This window comes from Corticium candelabrum, chromosome 15, assembly GCF_963422355.1.
Source record: "Corticium candelabrum chromosome 15, ooCorCand1.1, whole genome shotgun sequence".
Classification (NCBI taxonomy): domain Eukaryota; kingdom Metazoa; phylum Porifera; class Homoscleromorpha; order Homosclerophorida; family Plakinidae; genus Corticium; species Corticium candelabrum.
Genome location: NC_085099.1, coordinates 7522751 through 7544556, shown reverse-complemented (window position 1 = coordinate 7544556; position 21806 = coordinate 7522751). Strand labels below are relative to the sequence as shown.

Genomic DNA, 21806 nt, shown 5'->3' with positions numbered 1-21806 from the left:
GAGAGGGGAGAGGGGAGAGGGGAGAGGGGAGAGGGGAGAGGGGAGAGGGGAGAGGGAAGAGGGGAGAGGGGAGAGGGGAGAGGGGAGAGGGGAGAGGGGAGAGGGGAGAGGGGAGAGGGGAGAGGGGAGAGGGGAGAGGGGAGAGGGGAGAGGGGAGAGGGGAGAGGGGAGAGAGAGGAGAGAGGAGAGAGAGGAGAGAGGAGAGAGGGGAGAGGGGGGAGAGGGGAGAGGGGGGAGAGGGGGGAGAGAGGGGAGAGAGGGGAGAGGGGAGAGGGGAGAGGGGAGAGGGGAGAGGAGAGAGGGGAGAGGGGAGAGGGGAGAGGGGAGAGGAGAGAGGGGAGAGGGGAGAGGGGAGAGGGGAGAGGGGAGAGAGAGGAGAGAGGAGAGAGGAGAGAGGGGGAGAGGGGGGAGAGGGGGGAGAGAGGGGAGAGGGGAGAGGGGGGAGAGAGGGGAGAGAGGGGAGAGGGGAGAGGGGAGAGGGGAGAGGGGAGAGGGGAGAGGGGAGAGGGGAGAGGGGAGAGGGGAGAGGAGAGAGGGGAGAGGGGAGAGGGGAGAGGGAGAGGGAGAGGGAGAGGGAGAGGGAGAGGGAGAGGGAGAGGGAGAGGGAGAGGGAGAGGGAGAGGGAGAGGGAGAGGGAGAGGGAGAGGGAGAGGGAGAGGGAGAGAGAGAGGGAGAGAGAGAGAGAGAACCCTGTCAGTCCTAGAAATACGCGCAATTCTTTGTTCGTGCCTGGCCTCTTAAATTTCCTAATTTAGGACGTTTTCCTCGCTCGGGTGAATGAGGCCGTTTTCTATCTCGTGGCCGATAAACGACAGCGTACGCGCTCCGACGACACATTTGGAGGGCCTAACTGTCAGATGGGTTAGGCGATCCTCCTCGGAACTCCCCTGAGAGCGGTAACGTGTTTTCCCCACGTAGGTGTGTGAACGACGAGGTCATTCATGTAGTGGCTCGCATACTCCAGTCCCTCCAGTAACTTTCTCAATCCTCTCGCTAAAGTAGCCGCGGAGTTAACGAATCCGAACGGCATTCTGATGAATTCATAGGTACCGTTGTGTACCACAAACGCGGTTATGCGTACTGTATATCTTCCGTCTCCACGGGGAACTGCCAGCAGCCTTTAGACAATTCTATCTTTGTAAAGTATCGGTCTCGGGCAAGATCTTGAACTACATCCACCAAAGGGGTCATGGGCTCTGGGTCGCATATGGTCAGACGATTGAGTTTTCTATAATCCACGCAAAGCCGGTTTGTTCAGTCTGGTTTTGAAATAAAACCACTGGAGATGCACATGGCGACTCCGATGCCCGAATAATATTCATTTTCAGCATATCCCTGATATCATTTTCTAGTTCAGACTTCATATGAAACGGTATCACGTACGGCTTAGACTTCACCGGATGATCAGACGTTATTTGAATCCGATGTACGGCCAAGTCGGTCGAGCCTAGAAGGTCAGTGAAAACGTTCCTAAACTCTTCGATTACCGTTCGAGCTTCTCCTCTTTTTTCGTACACTCTTTGCTTATTTTTACGTCCCCTGCGGTCTCTATGGGTCGACAGGTTCCTAGCTCGAGCAGGCTGTTCCCATCCACGGAGTCGCCTTGATCCAATCAATCTGCTTCCAATATTGTCGCACTTGCTACCTCTAAAAGCGATCCTCCCGTAGTTCTTTCACAAATCTTGCCGTCGGTGTCACTCCTCGAGCGGTACCTTTTCAGTAAATTCGCATGGTAAATCTTTTTCTTTCCCCGTAGTTCAACTTCATAATCATTGATTGCGACTTTGGTTACTCCGAATGGTCCCCGCCAATGCATTAACAAGTTGTTATTGTGTGTTGGTAATAGCACTAGCACTTCGTCCGCCACGCAAACCATCTCTCCTTTGATCTTTTGTCGAAGAATCGTTTGTAGCGTCCTTGAGACCTCTCTAATTCCTCGCGATCCACTTTCATGATCTCCTCCAGTTTCTCTCTATGTTCGAACACATATTAATAGCTAGACCTCGCCTGTATCGCTCTCTTCCTCTGTCCATATCGATCTTAGAATCCTCATAGGTCCTCTCACGGTTCTCCAGTACAGCAGTTCGAAGGGAGCAAATCCCGTAGACTGTTGAGGGACTTCACGATGTAGCGGTCCCACTGAAGCGGTTTCTCACTACATAGCCTCTTTAGCATAGTTTTTAGCGTGGTGTTGAATCGTTCTACTAACCCGTTACACATAGGGCGATATGGGCTAGTAGTTAGGTGTCGGATGATGAGTAGAGGTGATACTTCTTTCATACATTCTGAAGTGACCTGAGGTCCCCTATCGGTGAGTAACTCTTCTGGAACCCCAACGCGGCTATAAATATTCACAAGAGCCTCCGCCACGTCCTCTGCGGTAACTTTCTTTAGCGCGACGGCTTCGGGATACCTCGTAGCGTAGTCAACCAACGTAAGGATGTATCTGTATCCGCTGTCACTAGGAAGATAGATAGGTCCAACCAAGTCGACGGTTACCCTCTTGAACGGAGTATCGATCACAGGCATCCTTTGAAGAGCACCCGGGGTACTGTGCCTTTAGGAGCGGTACTTTGGCATACGTCGCATGATCTGCAGAATCTGGTCACGTCGCTTTGAATCCCGGGCCACCAAAGTCGTTGATGATCCTGTCTCTCGTCTTTCTTATACCCAGTTGTTCGCTCATCACCGACTCGTGCGCGACCTCCATAATCTGCTTACGAAGTGTTTTCGGGACGATCACTTGACGTATCTGCTCTCCCTTATTTGCTTTGGGGTGCTTATACAGTCGATACCACACGCCGTTTTTGAGTTCGAACGTCACTTCTTGGCATCCCTTCGTCTGCGTTCTGGCTTTGTCTCGGTACCTGCTCAGCGATGTGTCTTCCGATTACAAACGCGATAGTCGCGTTCTGTCGACATCCATCCATTCCTTGTGAGTGCTCGTCACCAACGGGATGCTCTGGTCGGTCCTTTTTGAAGCCGCCCTGGTTAACACACCGGCCTCCCACCGATTCACTCTCGGGTCGTTGGGATCTTTAGCATCGGGGACGTTTCCGATAAAGAGATCGTAGATCGCGTTGCGCGGACACAGCCTCCACGTCTCCTGTGAGGTTAGTCTGGTATGGAGTATCGATCTTTATTTTCGCCAATGGGACTTCCCTGACCGTGCAGACCGCTAACTTGATCAATCCAAACTTTCTCGTGTACTAATCTGGTTTGACTAGCTCTTGTTTCACCAGTATGCCACTGCATCCCGTGTCTCTCAAGGTTTGTACAAGTCAACCCTGTCATCCACTTTTCCTTCTCGTACTGGCATCTCTCCGTCGATCGGAAATGCCGGGTTGCTGCAGGCGTTCTCCATATACGATATGCATGGTACATCGGTGCCGTCAGCGAGGACTAGAAACCTGTGTTTGGCGCTCGCTCGCGTCCTCAATAAACATACGCTGGTTTTTTTAGTGCCAGCGTCATTCGGTAATCGACCGGTTGAGTTTCTGTTCTCCGACTCGAGCCCATCTTTGTGATCTTTTTCCGTCCCCCGCTCGATAAGGAGTCTTCTGGCTGCTTTCCCACCTTGAAGTACCGACGGGGCTCTAACAATCCTTGGCTTCGTGTCCAAGTTTCTGGCATTTGAAGCACGTCTCTTCCCCCCGAAGTCTGCAGGCTACTGCCCTGTGACCGGGTTTGTCACAAATATAGCAACGGGATGAAGGTTTTCCTTGTTGCAACGCTCTCTCTCCTATTAAAGTCGCACCGGTACCATCATTAGTCGTATTCCGTTGTTGATGTATGGGAGCATTTGACACCGTGCAAAATTTCCGTTGGTGAGCTGTCAGGTAGCTGTCAGGCTCGCTATCTCCCTCTCCTTTAGATGTACCGCTAGGTCCTTCAGACGCACCTCCAAAAATTGTTCCCTTAAGAACATATTTGCAACTTCTTCGGCTGACTCGGGATTACACTTTGAAAACATCATCCATTTCTTCAAGTAAGTAGTTGTTCAGGCGATGGATAAACTGATTGGGCTTCTCTGCTGACTCTGGTCTACTCTTTCTAAACTTGAGCTGGTATCCGTCCTCCGTTAGGTCGTATCTCTTTAAGAGGGCCTCCTTAATTGCTTGTAATCCACAGCTGCCTCTTCCGATAATCGGGAGTATACGCCTAGGGCCTTCCTGGACAACAAGGCACTCAAAGCGCCAGCCCAACGTTCTTCCTCCCATCCATTCGCTCTGCTGAACCTCTTGAACCTCACAAGATAACTATCCAGTTCGTCCTTGCCGTCTTGAAAAGATGCGATCTTTGGTAGTTTTGCCGCACTAGTATGGTCTAGTCCACCATTTCCCTCTCCGCTTCTTCGGCTATTACTTTTCTGGCCCTCTCCGCCTTGTCTTTCCTGGTCCTTTCTGCGGCTCCTTGTTTTACCCTCTTCAATTCTCGTTCCTTTTGTCTATCTTCTCTCTCAATCGTTTGTTGATCCGTCACAAATTGGGGAAGTCTGCTCCAGTCAAAACCATCTTCTTCCCAAACGCGACTAGTCGCTCCATAACGAAATAACCTACACTCTCACCTCTGAACCGTGTTGCGTCTTCTGTAATCCGGAATAGCTGCTCTCCCGCCTGAGCCCCAAATTGTCGCGCGAGAGTATTCAAGAGCCTCCGCTCCGCGGAAGACAAGATAGTTCGACTCGTAGAGAGGTAGTGGATTATCGTTATCAAATATACATATATTTGCACACACGTCTATATTTATAACAACCTTGTCAAACTTCACTCCGATGACAGTTAACAGTAACTCCTTCCGTTACTCTCAGTCACACCGTTCCTCAGTTACGGAAGTTCTACCTCATCCCTCACTCTCCTCCTCTCTCGCACTCTTCCTTCTTCCTGTCTCCTTGCTGACCGGAGAACTGAACTCTCCAATGACTGCTTCCAGTGCTCAAAATTACTGCCGGTCATATTTGGATAATGACCGGTGATAGTTGCTAATTACCGGTCAAGGTGACCGGTCAACTTTTTTAGGTCATTAATTAGTGATGAGAAGAGCTATCCCAGCTCTATGAAGAGCCAATTAAGTGTATAGCTAGTCTACATAGCTATGTGATATTATATGTTAGCTATGTACATCATTTAGCACCATCTATTTAGTCTCTGTTCATGTGTTGGCCTCTGAATTTGTACTCTACAATCTATAGCACCGCCCAACTTTTACCTTATTTTTCAGGCCTCAATCATGTCTGCATGAGAGGGACAGCCCTGCATGTTTATCTAAGTCTTGTGAGAGGACCGTTTAGCTATTGTTGTGTTACTATGAAATGCCATGACATCTCTAGTGAATTATGATACAATCAGTTAAGTGGTCATGCTGTGTAAAGATTTGCTATGGTACATGGAACATGAGTACTTAATGACGTTAATTATGGTATACTAACATCTGTTGAAACTTCCGCGTTGCTTTTTGCCTTTCAATTCATTGTTAGAGCGTTATGTCTCTGGACCCAGTTGCGCAGTTTCTTTACCCAAATGATGCTCCGGTGACCCATAAGCCTGTGTGTGTGGGAGCTGATGGCAATTGCTTTTTTCGGGCTGTTGCAATGTCCTTGACAGGAAAGGAAGAAAATCACAAGCAACTCCGTCAGCAAGTTGCAGAACAGCTCTGCAACAAGCCACAGGCAATTGCAGCTGCTTTGATTGAAAAATCTTCGTCTTGTCCAGGTGTGAATCCTTCTTCACTCATTGCCACGTTTCTTTCTGATGAGAGTTACAGCGTGTTCAAAGCCGCAAAGGAAGTGGGAAAGGGCACTGAGGACAGTCTAGCTTTAGTTGTGGTGAAGGAGGGCAATGAGACAAAGAAATTTGGAAGTTGGTGTGGGATGGTGCAAGTCTATGGTGCAGCTGCAGCAATTGGTTGTTCCATCAACATGCACTACCCTGAGGTTAACCAACGTATCCGCCCCTTTATGAATACCATTGTACAACCTTTGGAATCTGCAACAAGTCAAAATAATGATATTCATATCATGTGGTCTAGCACAACTCAGCCAGCAACTCTTAAGGGAAATGTTCAACTCAATCACTTTGTGCCTTTGCTACCCAGATCAGCCACTAATCTCAGTTACCATGCCGAAAGTGACATTCCTGCCTCTGATTGCTGTGATGAGTCTGACTCTGACAAACTTGAATCTACCTTTGGCTTCAGTGATGATGAGAATGCCAGTGAATTTGTTGTAATGAAAACCCTTAGAAAATCAAGAAAGTCAAAGAGAATTGAACCAAAGTCATGGTCATTGTCTGGATTCCAACCTAAGAGCCCAAGGGTTTGTGCAATACCTTCGAACATGGATATTACAGTAGAAACTATGCATGAAGATTCTGGCATACCTGTTGACTCACACCACACTGCAGCCCAAGAAAGTCAAAATGGTGACAAGCCGGCATATGGCAATGCTTCTCGCACAACTCAACGTGCTATGGCTGCCACTGCTACTAAGCCAAAGGGTTCTGAAAGCAAGTCTTCCAAGATCAAGCAAACTCTTGATTCCTGGTTATTAAGTAACAAGAACAAACATGTACAGAAAGACCAAAGGGAGATTACAAATAGTCATCCGATTACAACCATTCCAGAGCTTGCAAAAACACCTGTACGTCAAAATGTGTCATCAACCACATGCAGACGTCATATATCAAAAGAAACATTTATGGGGTGGAAAAGAAGCCATGAAGCTGATTATCAAACTATGTCATGGCTTAAATGTGAAGTGATGAAAGATAATCCTTCAATGGTTGATATTTTGTGGTGTGAGGTGTGTCGAACATACCAATCTAAGGTATGTGGCACTAAGCATTTCTCCAGAACGTGGATTGATGGGTCAAGAAATCACAGAACCAACAATGTCATTGATCATGCTGGGAGTGCTCAGCATCAAGCTGCAATGTCCTACAAGCGAAAAGAAACAGCAAGAGAGAGGAGAGAGCCAGTGACGGATTACAGTGAGATTGCCAGAAGTTTTAAGATGAAGCCGGAGACCAAAGCAAGGATGATGAAGAAATTTGAAATATGTTATTTTCTGGCAAAAGAAAACTTTCCATTCGTAAAATATCCATCTATCTGTGCTCTTGAAAAACGACATGGTGTTGAGCTGGGAGAGGCATATTCAACTGATGTAGCAGCTAGTCACTTTGTGCATTATATTGCTGAAAGTCAGCGACAGCATTTCAAACAAACAGTGGCAGCACCTTTCTTCAGCATCTTGATGGATAGTTCAGCTGACAAAGGAAAAGTGGAGAATGAGTTGTTTGCAATCATCTATTCTGAGAGTGATCACACCTCTGAAAAGCTAATAACTCGAAGTCGATACTTCAAAGTACTGGAACCGTCTAAGGCTGATTCTGCTGGACTCTTCGATTGCCTACAAGAAGCTCTGAAAGATATGGGTATAAGAGATTTGATGAATCCAGAAAATGTGCTGCAAGTCAAAAATTTGCCAATTCTTGTTGGTGTGGGAACTGATGGTGCTGCTGTAAACATCTCAGAGATACGTGGACTAAAAGCAAAAGTTCAGAATGTTCTGCCATGGATTTTCTGGATGTGGTGTTTTGCCCATCGACTAGAACTGGCAAGCAGAGACGCTCTCTCCAATCCAGTATTTAAAGAAATAGATGAAATGCTTCTTAGGATCTATTATCTTTACAACAAGTCTCCCAAGAAATGTAGGGAACTGAGGGCTATTGTGAACGATTTGAAAGAAGTATACAATTTTCCAAGGGGTGGCAACCTACCAGTGAGAGCATCAGGAAGCAGATGGATTGTTCATAAGCGAAGAGCACTCCACAGAGTTCTCGATAGGTATGGGGCTTACATGAACCACCTAGCAAGCCTCTGTGAAGATGCTAGTCTTAGAAGCCCTGATCGGCAGCGTCTAAAAGGTTATTTGACAAAGTGGACTCATGCAAAAATAATTCTGTCCTGTGCCCATTACATAGATATTTTAGATCCCGCCGCTAGTCTGAGCTTGTCTTTACAGGAAGATGATCTTGATATCATTAAGGCAATTCAATCAGTACTCAAAAGTCACCGAGCCATGGAACAGTTGAAAGAAACTCCCTTAACCAATTGGTTTGCAAGCAGACGTGTCATGGACAATCTAATAGAAAGTGCAGATGGCAAAATGACGTATCAAGGAATTGAATTACATCACTTCAATGATGTTGTTGTGAACAGCTGCAGACAGCAAGCTTTAAGTGATCTGAGAAGACTGGATGATGAATTGAAGGAAAGACTTTCATGGTCAGACACAAAACTTATGAGGGCTATTATGGTTTTCTTGGACACACAAGCCTGGTACTCACACAAAACCGATAAGTCTTTCTCTCATCAGCTTACAGAGGCTGTTTCAATGCTAGTTGAGAATTTCCGAGCTCCTCTCGAGGCCAAGGCTACTGATCTAGCAGCAATTCAGGAAGAAGCCAAGGAGATGCTTGACTATGCACATCAATATCTTCGAGTGGACAGAGATGGGTATCAACATGTTTGGTACCGCTTGGCGTTTGGACCTGACTGCACGCAATTTAGGAATTTAGTTGCTATTGCACAGCTCCTTTTCAGCTTACCTTTTAGTACTGCAAAAGTAGAACGCCTTTTCTCCCGCTTAAAACTTATTAAAACTGATCGTAGAACAAGTCTTAGTCAGGAGACGTTATCTGATCTGCTAGAGGTCAGTGTTGAGGGAACTGAACTTGAAAATTTTGATTCAAGCGCTGCTGTACAGTTATGGTGGTCAGACTGTTCAAGAACTCGTCATGAAAGTCATCCCAAAAAAATAAAAATTGAATGCAGCAGCGAGACCATTCATCAACAAGAAGACACTTCAGCGATCAATGAGGCAACTGAAACAATATGTGAGGCAGAGCAGTCGGTATCTCTGGATGATTGGGACTCTTGGATCTTGAATGATGAGTGAAATATGGTCACAGTACCACAACTTGCATCTTCACACTACCACAACTTGCATCGTCACATGCACTAGCACAACTTGCATGATGTCAGAATAGCATCTCAGATCTGTAGTAACTAGTTATGTTCGAACAAATATGCTTATAGTGTGGTGTTAGAGTAAATTGCTTAATTTGATGTAAAACTGTAACATTATAAAGGAAAGCAGTTCACAGTTTGCTATGTTTTGTTAGTTACTGCAATTTTAGGTGCTTTCATGTTGTAAACTAATGCCTACTTCCTTAGTAATATGTGTATTCAACTGACTCTTGTTTCTTGGTTTATGATTGCTAATTAATTAAATTAGAGATTACTAATTTTTGATTACTAACTGCTTTTGATTACTAATTAAATTAGACGACCGGTAAAAAATTTGAATGACCGGCTAACTTCTGGCATTACTGGCCATACTGCCGACTAATAGCCCGTTCACACTAGCACGTCTTCGAAGCCGAGCCGAGCCAGCCCGGGCCAGAGACTCGAGCCAGCCCCCGTTCACACTGCTTGTGGCGTTAGCGGCTAGCCCGATTAGTAGGCGTGTGTTTTGGCACGCGCGCTACCTTAATATAATTACCTTAGATAGCTCAAACTGCACGCGCTAGTACCGTACTAAGTGCTATGAATCGACAACAAGCTGTGCGCCTTTTCTTCTCCCTCGTGGTTCGTCAGTCAAACGCAGAAATGCATATGGTGTCTACGAGAAGAGCGTCAAGCAGGAGAAGATGTCGCATCCACCCTTCATTTCTTCGTCGGCAGCTGCAGCGGCGGGAAACCTGGACTACTTTAGCGTTGCTTTTAGTTCTGGTCAACTCTGCTTCTCCAGAACGACAGATATGGAGCTACCCCAGGTAATGAGTATCCAAATAATTGTAAGCTGTCATAACTCTCAATTGATTGATTTCTGGATGCGTATAGGTCAAGTGACTGGTGGGACTTTGTCGTGCAGAGGACATTCTCTGCACGTGACTGGAAAGAAAATTTTAGAATGTGTAGAGAGACGTTTTTGTATTTGTGTGAGAAGTTGAGGCACGAGATAGAACCTGAGGTGACACATTTAAGAGCCTCTATCTGCATTGAGAAGCGAGTCGCAGTCACAGTCTGGTACTTGGCAACAAACGTGGAGTACCGTACAATATCCCACCTGTTTGGCATTGGCAGATCAACTGTCTGCTCCATTGTTCACAGTACGTGTCGAGCTATCGTTCATTGTCTTATGTCTGGTTACATCACGTTTCCTACTGGAGAAATGCTAACAGATGTAGTAAAGGGATTTTCCCAGTCCTTCAATTTTCCCCAGTGTGCAGGAGCAATTGATGGATGTCACATTCCAGTTTCTCCACCAGCGCTCAATCACACCGACTACTATAACAGAAAGGGATGGTACTCCGTGATTTTACAGGCTGTTGTAGATCATAAATATCTGTTTCGGGATATAAATGTTGGCTGGCCAGGGAGTGTGCACGATGCAAGGGTCTTGGCCAATTCCTCCATATTTCAGAACGCAGAAAGTGGATTGATATTGAATGAACAGCAGAAAGAAATTGAAGGGTGCACCATACCTGTGTTTCTTGTTGGTGATTCTGCTTATCCCCTGAAGAATTGGCTCCTTAAACCGTTTCCACATAATGACCACCTGACTGACGAAAAGAAGAACTTTAACTATCGAATTTCAAAAGCTAGAATAGTTGTGGAGAATGCGTTTGGTCGCCTGAAAGCTCGATGGAGGCGTTTAATGAAAAAGAACGACATGCAAATTAGGCATGTCCAGCATGTTATAGCTGCCTGCTGTGTCCTCCATAATGTGTGTGAAATACATGGGGATTCATTTGATGATGACTGGATGGAAGAGACTGATTTGCAACTTCAACATGCTGAAACGCACACTGTCAGAGATACTGTCAATGATCGTACAGCAGCAATTCGAGAAACTCTAGTTTCACACTTGGCAAATAGTTAATTAATTAATTAGTGAAGTAGGTGTGATGTGGTCTTCCAATCTATTTTCTCGAATTTAACTTCACTGAACACTGTAACTTGATTGAACTGTCTGTCTGTCTGTTTCTCTCGCTGTCCGTCTGTCTGTATTTGAGGTCAAGAATCTCAGTAATATCATTAATTAACAAAGAACAACTGAAAAGTCAGATCTATTCTTGTTGGGAAGGCCTGTAAGGACCACTGTCTTCCAGCAAATTGGAAAAGCCCCAGGGTTGAGTGAACTGGCCTGAGTGTTGGGTGAATTGACCTGATGGTTGGTTTCCAAACCCTACCATCATCTGCATCATTTGCAGCTGAAACTCCCTTTCTTCCCTTCTTCTTCTCTCTTCGTACTGTCTTCCCTCCCTTCTTTTTCTCTCGGCATACTCTCTTTCTTCTCTCAATCTTGCATCCTCAAGCTTCAGTCGTTTCTCTTCTAAATCGATTAGAAGTACTGAGTCTGCCTCTCTAATTTCTTTCATGCCAGCCATTATTGTCTGCATCATGTCTTTCATTCTATCTCTAGTCTTGCCTTGCCCCTCCCGTGCTCTCTTCGTTCCGTTTCTCTTTTGCTTTGCAGCTGTGGGTGTATTGGCAACAGGAGAAGACGGACATACTGAGCTTGTTGGGGTAGATCTACTTGTAGTCCCTGTTGAGGAACAATTACTGAGGGCAAGTTCTCCCACACAGCTTTCATCACCGTAGTCATCGAGCTCAATACCTTGACTGCCACTTGCATTGCTGTCTACAGCTGTAACGTCGGTATGCGCAGGATTATTCGTACTCTCAAGCACAATAGGCGGGCAAGTCGCTGGCTTATGACCTAAAATGGCGTCCATTGCCTCAAAAATCCTACTTGAGCGGCGTGCTCTCCCACTCTCATTGTTGTTGTCCTTTACTTTTCTATAGTCGGTCTTCAATTTTTTGATCTTCTCTCGACACTGCGTGCCTGACCGGTTGTATCCTTCTTCCTGCATACGCGCTGCAAGCTTTGCGTACACTTCTTTATTGCGCGCACAACCTTCAATTTGAACTTGTACACTCTCTTCCCCCCAAAGATCAATCAAAAGAAGGGTTTCTTGTTCTGTCCACGCCATAGTGATGTATAATAGCTAGATTGACACTTTACGCTCATCCTAAAAGAATGCAATTGATATGCATGCTTACCGTCTGCCGCCTGCTGTAGCGTCCAGCCCAGCCCCGTTACCGTTCACACTACATAAACGAGCGGAGCCGAGCCGAGCTGGCCCGGCAAGTTGGGGTGGGCCAGCTCAGCCCGGCTCGGCTCGGCACGGCACGGCTCGGCCCACGTTCACACTACACCTTTCAACCGAGCTGGCCCGGGTCAGCCCGGGCTGGCCCGCTTAAAAACGCTAGTGTGAACGGGCTATAACTTTGAAAACTAATTTTGAGCACTGTGCTTCCCACTATATATTATTAGCTCCTCCCCTCAATCCCATGTACATGTATAGTATTGTAGCCCCTCCCAAACTCCATATTTAGAGACGTGACAAAACTCATTCAGATCGTCTTTGTGGACGACAGGCATCATCAGTGATGGACAACTTCCAGGTCCAGGTCAAAATGTATGTTTGTGTGTCATCTGCACTGCATTCGCTCCATTCTTGGTGTTACAAGGTTTTACAAGATAAAAATATTGTCAACTTAGAATCTGCTAATGAGACTCTAATTGAACAATAAATTCAAAGACAAAGAGTGCAATGGCTTCAAAAACTACTGTTGTGAAACAGACTGCATTGTGTAAATGTCCAGCGCCTGGACCAAAACATAGATGGGTTGATACTAGCTATACAGCGGGACATGTCATCTCTCAAATTTGTCCTGTCACTATTTGGCAATCCTTCTGCAATGCCGAAAAACCCATTGTGTGTGTGTGTGTGTGTGTGTGTGTGTGTGTGTGTGTGTGTGTGTGGTGCGTTATCCCGTATATTTTGCTAGTGCGCTAGCAGACGTTGTGCGATTCTAGTCGTACAGGTATTGTTCCAAGCTTAGACATTGGTGCTTACATCGGACATGTTTCCCTCTCTCTCCGTTGCAGGTTACCAGAGAAACAACGTTTGTAACTCAAATTACCGGGGAGTGTCCACAATTAGGAACACCTACCCTACATAACTTTCAACTATTATAATTTTCAAATTGTAAGTGTTAACGTACGTAAATAATTTAATAATAATCAAACCAGTTTTTACGATCGTACTGACCTACCTTACATTGTGAGTTGAAGGAGTCTTAATTTTTGAGATAATTTCTCTAGCAATTGCTGACATCAGTAAATCATGAGGAATAAAGTCAATATCTACCACAAATATACAGTAAATTAATTCTTACTTACCAAAGAAAATTCTGTCTACCCTCTCTTTCGTTTACAACGCCATTGTCATCAAATTCGAGCAGAACATGAGCATAAGCACTAGAAGGCAAGTTCTCTTTATCGTAAGAAAACTCCATTTCTTGAGTGCTCATTTTTTTCCAATCCTTAAACGGAGCGACCTCGTTCTTCCTAGTTCCAGAAACTCTTGCAGACGAACATCGCGCCTTATTCGTTGCGCTACTGAGCATGCGCCAACAGCTTAGCGCGCGTACACACTCTACTCTCATTTCAAGTTGAACTATGTTTGATCCTGATGATGACAACGACTTCGTGCCTCCAAAGCGGCTGCGAGTTTTTGCTGGGACGCGATCAGGATTATGTGGGAAACGGGCAAAGGCTGATCGTGCTGCTAGAAATTGGAAGGCTGGAATTCGAAGGAAAAAACCAGTATTAGTAGCTTCTACTTGTACTGTTTCTGACAGACAAATGGAAAGGAGCAATGAGAACAGGTCGCAATTACAATTGGTGCCTACAAGATCTGGTTCGGAGACAGGAATTACGATGAAGTCAACTAAAAGTCACGATTGGGAGGATTCATTTAATGTAGTTGGTGCTTCTTCTTGTGATGTGTCAAACTCTGATTTCTTTTCACAAAAACATAACATAGACGATAGTGGCAAAGCTGAAAACTTGACCATTGATACTGCAGTGTCTGACTGCAAAGATGACAAGTTTGTATTTATGTCTACTACAACTGTTCGGGGTCACATGAAGAAATGCTATTCAGGGAGAGCTGAAGCTAAAACTACAGAATTTCACAATGGTGATGTAGGCCTACACAAATTGTTGTCAGATAGACATCTAGGCAGTCAGTCAGTGGCAGGTGGAAGAATGGACTGTGAAGATCGTTTGAAGACAAAAGACGGTCAGGTGTCTTCTAAGATGGGGAAACGGTCTCTGGTTCAGAGTTCACTTTTGTCATTTCTAAATTCGAAACAATGTAATAAGCAGGTGCATACGACTTTCAGCATTACAGCAAGCAATAGTAGAGATAGTGAGATATTGTCACATTCTATTAAGAAATGTCACCCTGGCACACGGATGTTAGTGGGTCGTCAGCATGATAGCTTTTTGACTCGTGGTTCAACGTCTACAAGAACATGCCCTTTCTACAAAAGAGTACCAGGTACATTGTTTGCTTTATCAAAGATTTGTTTACATTAATTAATGTGATGTCTTGTATTTGAAATGTAGGGACAAACTTTACTGTTGATGCTTTCTCATATGGTATCATTACTGACTGCACAGCTTATTTTCTCAGTCACTTCCACTATGATCATTATGGTGGCTTGAAACAGGGATTTAAACAGCCGATCTACTGCAGCAGTCCAACTGCAAACTTTGTCAGGACAAGGCTTCGAGTTTCCACTAACTATATCCATGCGTTACCTCTCAATAAGCCTTTAACTATAGAAGGCATAACAGTGTGTCTGTTTGATGCAAACCAGTAAGTACAAGAATTTGTAGTAAAACGCCAATGAGAATTGTAAGTACATATGTTTTTGTGTTGCATGTGTCATCTGTAGCTGTCCTGGTTCTGTCATGTTTCTGTTTCAGTTGCCCAATGGCAAAAGATACCTTCACACAGGTAAGGAATAACAATTATTTAGTCATTTTGTGCATACCAACAGCAGACAGTGATGCAACAAAGTCTTCACAACAGTAATTATTATAGTATTGTTTGTTTATTGCCAAGCAGTATTTTTGTTGATTCTTTCTATACTGATTAGTCTTTGTTAACCGTAACCTTGAGTACCAAGTTATTTAATTAGAAGCAATATAGGAGTTGCTAGGAGTGAAGAATATACATGATGCATTTACTTTTACTTATGCCAAAACATGACTTTGGATCTTTTTTATATTAGCTGTTAGTTAATCATAGTACAGTGTATATATATATATATATATATATATTAATGATGATTAAGGTTACTGACTACCATTATGGTGACTGGCTAATTTAGGTTACTGACTGACTAATTTACACACACACACACACACACACACACACACACACACACACACACACACACACACACACACAATGGACAAATGTCAAGCCCTCCACGTCATTCATGATCAATTGTGGAGATAGCTCCTCCTGCCTCTAGAGACAGGGCCTCCATGCGCTTACATGGAGGCTTAAGGCCAGCGCTACAATCCACCTGTAGACACTGACTATGGCGCAGCTTTGGGACTGGACACCAAGGCCCACAAGTACCCGTCTGCTGCATGATGTTAGGGCCAAGCCAGCAGTCATGTCCACCCCAGTCAATGACCAGGTACTCATTTATACTCCTGAGTCAAGAGAAGCAATTGTGTGTAAGTTTCTTGCTTAAGAAAATTATGCCATAGCTCGCCATCACTGTGACTTGAACCTGCAACCCTGCAAGGTCCTGGATGTTTTCATTCTCCAAATGCACTCTCTAACCAACACACACACACACACACACACACACACACACACACACACACACACACACACACACACACACACACACACACACACACACACACACACATGCATACATTGAAACTCAGCCTTAGGCATGTATTTCAAGTTTTGCATTAAAGAATGCATTGTCTGTTCCTTTACTAAAGCAGACAGACTGGAATATGTGTGTATCACTTTGACTTATTCAATGAAAACCTGACATTTTTGTGTGACACAATAAAGCACTGTTAGTTACATTAACAGCTGGTTATTGCAAACAGGGGTTATTGCTGCAGTTGGTGACGCAGTAAAGCATTTGCTGCACTGCTCACTTTAAAAGCTATATTGATAATAATTGGAACTGATTCATGTCTCTGTAGTAGAATTTTTGAAACCTGGAGTGTGCATAAATAGCCTTGTTCTGCTCTGACAACAAAACGTCATTAGTGTAGGATACTTGGGCTTGGTGCTTTCAACTTAGTACAATCAAAATTTGCAACCACAAAGAGGTGTGAGTATTTTACAGTCCCAGGTGCAAATTGCTATGGAATCATTGATGGTTCAGCTAATCTTCAAGGTTAGCTTGAAAATGTAAGATGCATCATATGCTTGCACATTTATGCAACTGATTTTTTGTGGCTGTTGTTGTTGCTTTTGTTGTTGGTGTTGTTGCAATTGAATTTAGGTATATATTGTTTCACATGAAATGTAATACATTGAAGAGTTTTCAGTACTGTAAATCAACTAATTTTTGCAGTCACTTTAATTTTGCAAAGAGAGAGTAGCCAGTTTGCCAAATTTAATCGCCAAACTTTGTTGTCAACAAGCTACGAGCATTCAACAGCAAATACAGTAAAACCAGCCTGTGTTCCAGATAGACTGTAAACCAGAAACAAAGAAATTGCTTAAGTAAACTGCTCCAATGTTATAGTCACGCTTAGGCCCAGGCACTGAGCCAAGCCACCATGACAACCAAAGGTTTTGGTGATATGCAGATGATTGTCAAAAACATAGACACCACTTTAATTTGTCTAAAGCAACAAACACAGGAAATTATGTCTTTGTCAATACACAGACAGCAGAAGAGTGTTTGGTTAGGTTCTTCACTTCTTGAACAAAGCTGTTTTTGACTTCTATAAAGAAGAACTTTTCACTTGCAAAAGAACTGACAAAGTAATGATGAAACTTTTTGGGGTAAAAATTTGACTCTAGCCAGATCCTGGAGACCACGCCGTATAAGATCCACCACGATTACTCAGTGTACAAGGTCTTCAAGCATGCACTACTGGCTTTATTAGCCGTCATAACACGAAAGGTATATACAATCCCAGTGCACTGTTTCAAACGATTTTATATTGCTCAGACATTAATTAAGCATTTAAAATGCATTTAGACTTTGTATTCGGTTTGTAACGTTACTGTACAGCTGCTGTTATGTAGCTACAGCACACGTGTATCATGTCTACCAGCAGTGTTACGAAGCTACGCCTGCAATGAGAGCCTGCAAGCAGGAGGCATTGGTTGGCATGTATTTAGCACATGAATTGAGTAACAACACATTAGTACAGTCTCTCCGCGCAGACTAAGTCACTTGTGAAGAGATTACAAAATTTTGTGCATGCAAATCACTTACAAACAATTGAGAGTCTTGCTTTAGATTGCAAAATTTTGTTACTTACGACTCTCACTCCAGTTTACAAGATTTTCTCGCTTGCGAAACTTAGGTGATGTACAGTATTTACAGTACTTACATTATTACATGTATCAAGAGTGGTGAAATTCATGTTAGCACATGCAGGATAACAAGATGGCAGTTGCAGGGAGCTACGCAGGAATGTTTCTACGTTGCCCAGAAACCCCAAGAGGTGGGCATTACCGTTGGCATAATTTAAAATATGTCTGGGAATCTGCAGTCCAAGTGGGGTACAGCAAGAAAAGACTGTTTCAGCGTTGTTTGTTGCAGTCCTTATCATGGCTGACCTACTCTGAAGCCATAAACGGGGAATTTTGTATCCCTTGTGTTTTCTTTGCCAAAGGCGATCACAGCAGACTAGACTAGGTCAACTTGTCAACAGTCATATGACTAGTTTTACTCAAGCCAAAAAGACTCTAGGAGAGCACAAAGTTCAACAATGTATTGTAGTGGCGACAGAAGACCTTCACACATTAAAGAGACAAATGCAGAAGGGAGAATTATTTGTAGAACAGATGATTGAGTTGGAAGCATCAACAAATGTCAAGAAAATCGATCCATCCTGAAGTCCATTCTGAAGAGTCTCGCTCTTTGTGGGAAGCAACATTGCTCTTAAGCTTCACAGGGATCATGGATCTGTGGTCTTGGAAGGGGAAAACCAAGGGAATTTTAGAGCATTATTACGGTTCTGTGTTGATGCTGAAGATTCTATTTTGGAGGAGCATTTCAGAACAGCAGGGAAGAATGCTCAATACCTGGACCTAGAATTCAGAATGATTGACTTGTGGGCATTGGACAGCGGACGTGAGACAAAATCTTAGACAGTGCATGAAGCCAAGTTCTTCACTGTTTGTTCTGATGAAGCTGCTGATTTGAGCAACAGAGAGCAAATGCCCTTTATTGTTTGATTTGTGGACAAGCAAGGGTAAATTTGTTTTGGAGTTTATACTGTGTGATTTAGGAGGCACAGGATACTCGATTGCAAAAAGGATCACATCAACCATGCAATATGAACTTATGGTCTGGACTTGAAGTTTCTTTGAGGCCAAGCCTATGATGGAGCAGGAAACATGGCTAGCAAATGCTGCTGCTTGAATCCAGGTCAACTACCCTAAGGTTTTGTATTTCATTGTACTACACATATTGTAAACCTTTGTGTTGTTGGAGCTTGCAAGGGTCTAACCTGTGCAAACGAGATGGAGTTTTCAAAGGAAGTCAGTCTCTCCTTGTCTAATTCGACCAAAGACAACAAGAGCTGGAAAGGCTAATAATGGAAATGACGGACTCTGAAACAAACAAGAGGAAATGTGTTGATTGAAGTCTTTGAATCTCTTCGTCAGCAGTAGTCAATAGCCTGGAAGTAATATGTGCAGCCAGAACAGGTTGGAATGCAGAGTCAGCTGCAAATTCAAAAGGATTATTTCACAGCATCATGAAATTTGAAATTTCTGATTACGTCTGTTGTGGTAAAGAAGGCTCTTGGTTATATCAAGGGATTGACACAGTTGCGTTAGAAGAAAACTCTTGATATCTCTACAGCCTATGGTGAGGTACACAATGTAAAGCTTTCTCTTGCACAAGTTGAACAAAACATTGATATTATACATGAAGCATGATATCAGGCAGCTGTGACAATTGGAGGCAAACTCTATACACCAGAACCATCTATTCCACAATATTGTGGCTGGAAAGGCAACAGAAGCAACGTGCTTGGGAGTCTCCTGAAAAATATTACCGTATGCTAGTTACAGTGCTGTTTATTGATAGACTCGTAAATTGTCTGGTCAATTAATTTTGTGTCAGTCATATTAAAGTTGTATGCGTAAGATGAAGAGCCTATAATGCCAGCTTCCTTCATGACATCTGTTGGTAATTTGGGTTCAAGTGTGGAGGTATTGGATGTTACATCTATGGGACTTGACGAGTTTGAATTCTACCTTGATGATTTACCATTTGCTGATGAGCTGCGTTAGGAGATGCACAACTGGTTCCACAAATCTCACACGCTTGCAGATTGCCTGTCATATGCTAGTAAAACTATGTACCCACACATGAACTGTGTGCTGTGCATAGTTTGCACACTGCCAGTCACAACAGCAGTGCGAAAGATCTGTGTCTGTCTTAACGCAATTAAAGATATACCAGGCTAAGAAATGCTAAGCAGTTTGGGTTTACTACACATCAATCAGTCGATGGCAATCCATTTCAATGCTTTTATTAACAGTTTTTCCAGGAAACATCTGTGAAGCATGATTTTGAGAGACATTTGTCAACTTTCTATGCATATACATAAGGCATCAACCTGTTATTACAAATATGAGAGTAAAATATCCAAGGCATAAAACCTCATCAATTAAGCCATTAGTATCAATGTTATTAATATTTATAACAAAATGGATTAATAATGTCAATATTATTAGTAAGAAAATGGGTTATTGATATCAGTATTATTGATATTAACATGACAACCTCTCAAAGAAATCCTGGGTATGCACCTGAGTTGAGTATGTTGATTATGACGGGGATTAGAACAAGCTATTGTCATGAGGTTTTTAATAGTGCTTTGTTGTAGTAGCAAATTATTTCATTGGATAGCATTTCTATGTTAGTAGTTTGGTCTTACCAACCAGCCATATTAGATGCAGTAACTATTTTTGCACAAGCATCCATTCATTTGACAGTTGCAGGTGTGTTAAGTTATATTGACAAGATCCACAGCATTGGGTAGTCTCATATCCAAGTACTAGTACATTGTATTGTATTATAATTATGTGGAATTGTTCATGGCTATGATTGATGCAAATTTCATAAGTAAAATATTGGGATTATTGGCTTTGTACAACTAGGAGACATCAGGGCAACACCTCAGATGGAGCAGTATGAGTTACTGATGAATCCTCGTATTGATGAAGTATTTTTAGACACAACGTATGTTGCCTATGTGCAGCAGCAGGCTTCTGTCTTGTAAATTTACAGATTTTGTTCTTTCAATGTTAGATATATGGATCCATATTACTGTTTCCCTCCACAGTCTGATGTGATACAGTTTGCTGTTGCCACGGCAAAGGAAGCAGTCATGATAAATCGGAAAACATTAATTGTTTGTGGATCGTATACAATAGGGAAGGAACGCATATTTGTTGGTATGATGTAGACTTATCATTTTTGCATAGAGCCTTTGTTTATTCAATGCTTGACAGCTATTGCTCAAGCTCTACACTGCTCTATTGGTGTGACAAAAGAAAAATTGAACATACTTCAATGTCTAGAAAATGATGAGCTTATGTCACTTGTGACAGAAGATTGGTATAGCAGTCGAGTTCATGTCCTACCTATGAACAGTCTCTCACACGTGGTTTGTAATAATCATGTGATGTAATGGTTGTATGTTTGAAGTACTGCTTGATGACTAATTTCATTTATATTCTAGCACTTAAGATCACATCTTGACAAGTACTCTAGTCACTTTTCGTCATTGGTTGCTTTCAAGCCAACTGGCTGGGCATATAACAAGAAAGCAACTAGTCTATATTCAATTATACCATCAGTGAGAAGCAGCATTACCATCTATGGTAGTAGATTTTAGTGGTTCTTCAAAACGGTGTGATTAATTGGGTGTCCTTTGTGGTTTAATCTAAGGAATTCCATACAGTGAACACAGCAGCTTTGATGAACTACGAAGATTTGTTCAATTTCTCAAACCTAGCAGGATAGTACCAACTGTTGGGGTTGGTTCTGCAAACAAGCGAAAACAAATGCAACGCATTTTCAGTAGCTGGCTCTCACTGAAATGAGACTAATCAGTGTCATATGTATTATCAATCAAGCAGTTAGTGGAGGCTGCTTTTATTTCTTGTTTTTGTGAATAGCTTGTTGTATTCTTGATTATTAATTAATGGTAGATGTTTTAGGGTTATGTTACGTTTAAACTCTAAATCACCAAGGACAATGGACGCTGCTTTAGTTTGCTTACCTTGTGGTAGTACTGAACCAATCCATGACATGACTGGCAGAGAGAAAGAGCATATACAGTTGGGTAGATCGATGCACAGACATGCTACAAACAGCTTTCTTACTCAACTGTGAAATCAGAACCAGCCTACTCAAGTCACCTTGTTAGCTTAAACTAAATAGCCACTTTACAAACTACCGCATTCCTGGACTCATTGTGTTACTTTATGTGTATGTGCATGTGAGTTTATGGCGAAGACTTTGCACCTGAAACAGTGCTTACTGTTTTAGATCTGTTTCCGTGTTCCACGTTTGGGACTGTACTGCTGGTTTACTGTACACTACCAAGTATACTGATGAATTTTGACTTGCGC

General features: G+C 43.3%; 4 protein-coding genes across 5 annotated transcripts; 3 read left to right on the top strand and 1 right to left on the bottom strand.

Moving 5' to 3' along the window:
- Positions 1–5387: 5387 nt before the first annotated feature.
- LOC134191611 (uncharacterized) lies at positions 5388–8956 on the top strand. The gene has a single exon (XM_062660233.1). The coding sequence runs from the start codon at positions 5483–5485 to the stop codon at positions 8954–8956; it is 3474 nt and encodes a 1157-aa protein (XP_062516217.1). The 5' UTR covers positions 5388–5482.
- Positions 8957–10424: 1468 nt separating this feature from the next.
- Positions 10425–10945, top strand: LOC134191610 (uncharacterized). The gene is made up of 2 exons (XM_062660232.1): positions 10425–10442; positions 10487–10945. The coding sequence occupies exons 1-2, from the start codon at positions 10425–10427 to the stop codon at positions 10943–10945; spliced, it is 477 nt and encodes a 158-aa protein (XP_062516216.1).
- A 187-nt stretch (positions 10946–11132) lies between these two features.
- Positions 11133–12059, bottom strand: LOC134191609 (uncharacterized). The gene has a single exon (XM_062660231.1). The coding sequence runs from the start codon at positions 12057–12059 to the stop codon at positions 11133–11135; it is 927 nt and encodes a 308-aa protein (XP_062516215.1).
- A 1515-nt stretch (positions 12060–13574) lies between these two features.
- LOC134190910 (DNA cross-link repair 1A protein-like) lies at positions 13575–21496 on the top strand. Of its 2 annotated transcripts, XM_062659449.1 has the most exons (8): positions 13575–14480; positions 14549–14801; positions 14881–14942; positions 20328–20409; positions 20479–20624; positions 20682–20836; positions 20912–21053; positions 21121–21496. In XM_062659449.1, exons 1-8 carry the CDS (start codon positions 13595–13597, stop codon positions 21273–21275), a joined length of 1881 nt encoding a protein of 626 aa, XP_062515433.1. In that variant the 5' UTR covers positions 13575–13594; the 3' UTR covers positions 21276–21496. The 2 variants fall into 2 exon arrangements, with proteins under 2 accessions (XP_062515433.1, XP_062515435.1); XM_062659451.1 differs by lacking the exon at positions 21121–21496 and having other exon boundaries at positions 20682–20856; positions 20912–20986.
- Positions 21497–21806: the final 310 nt, after the last annotated feature.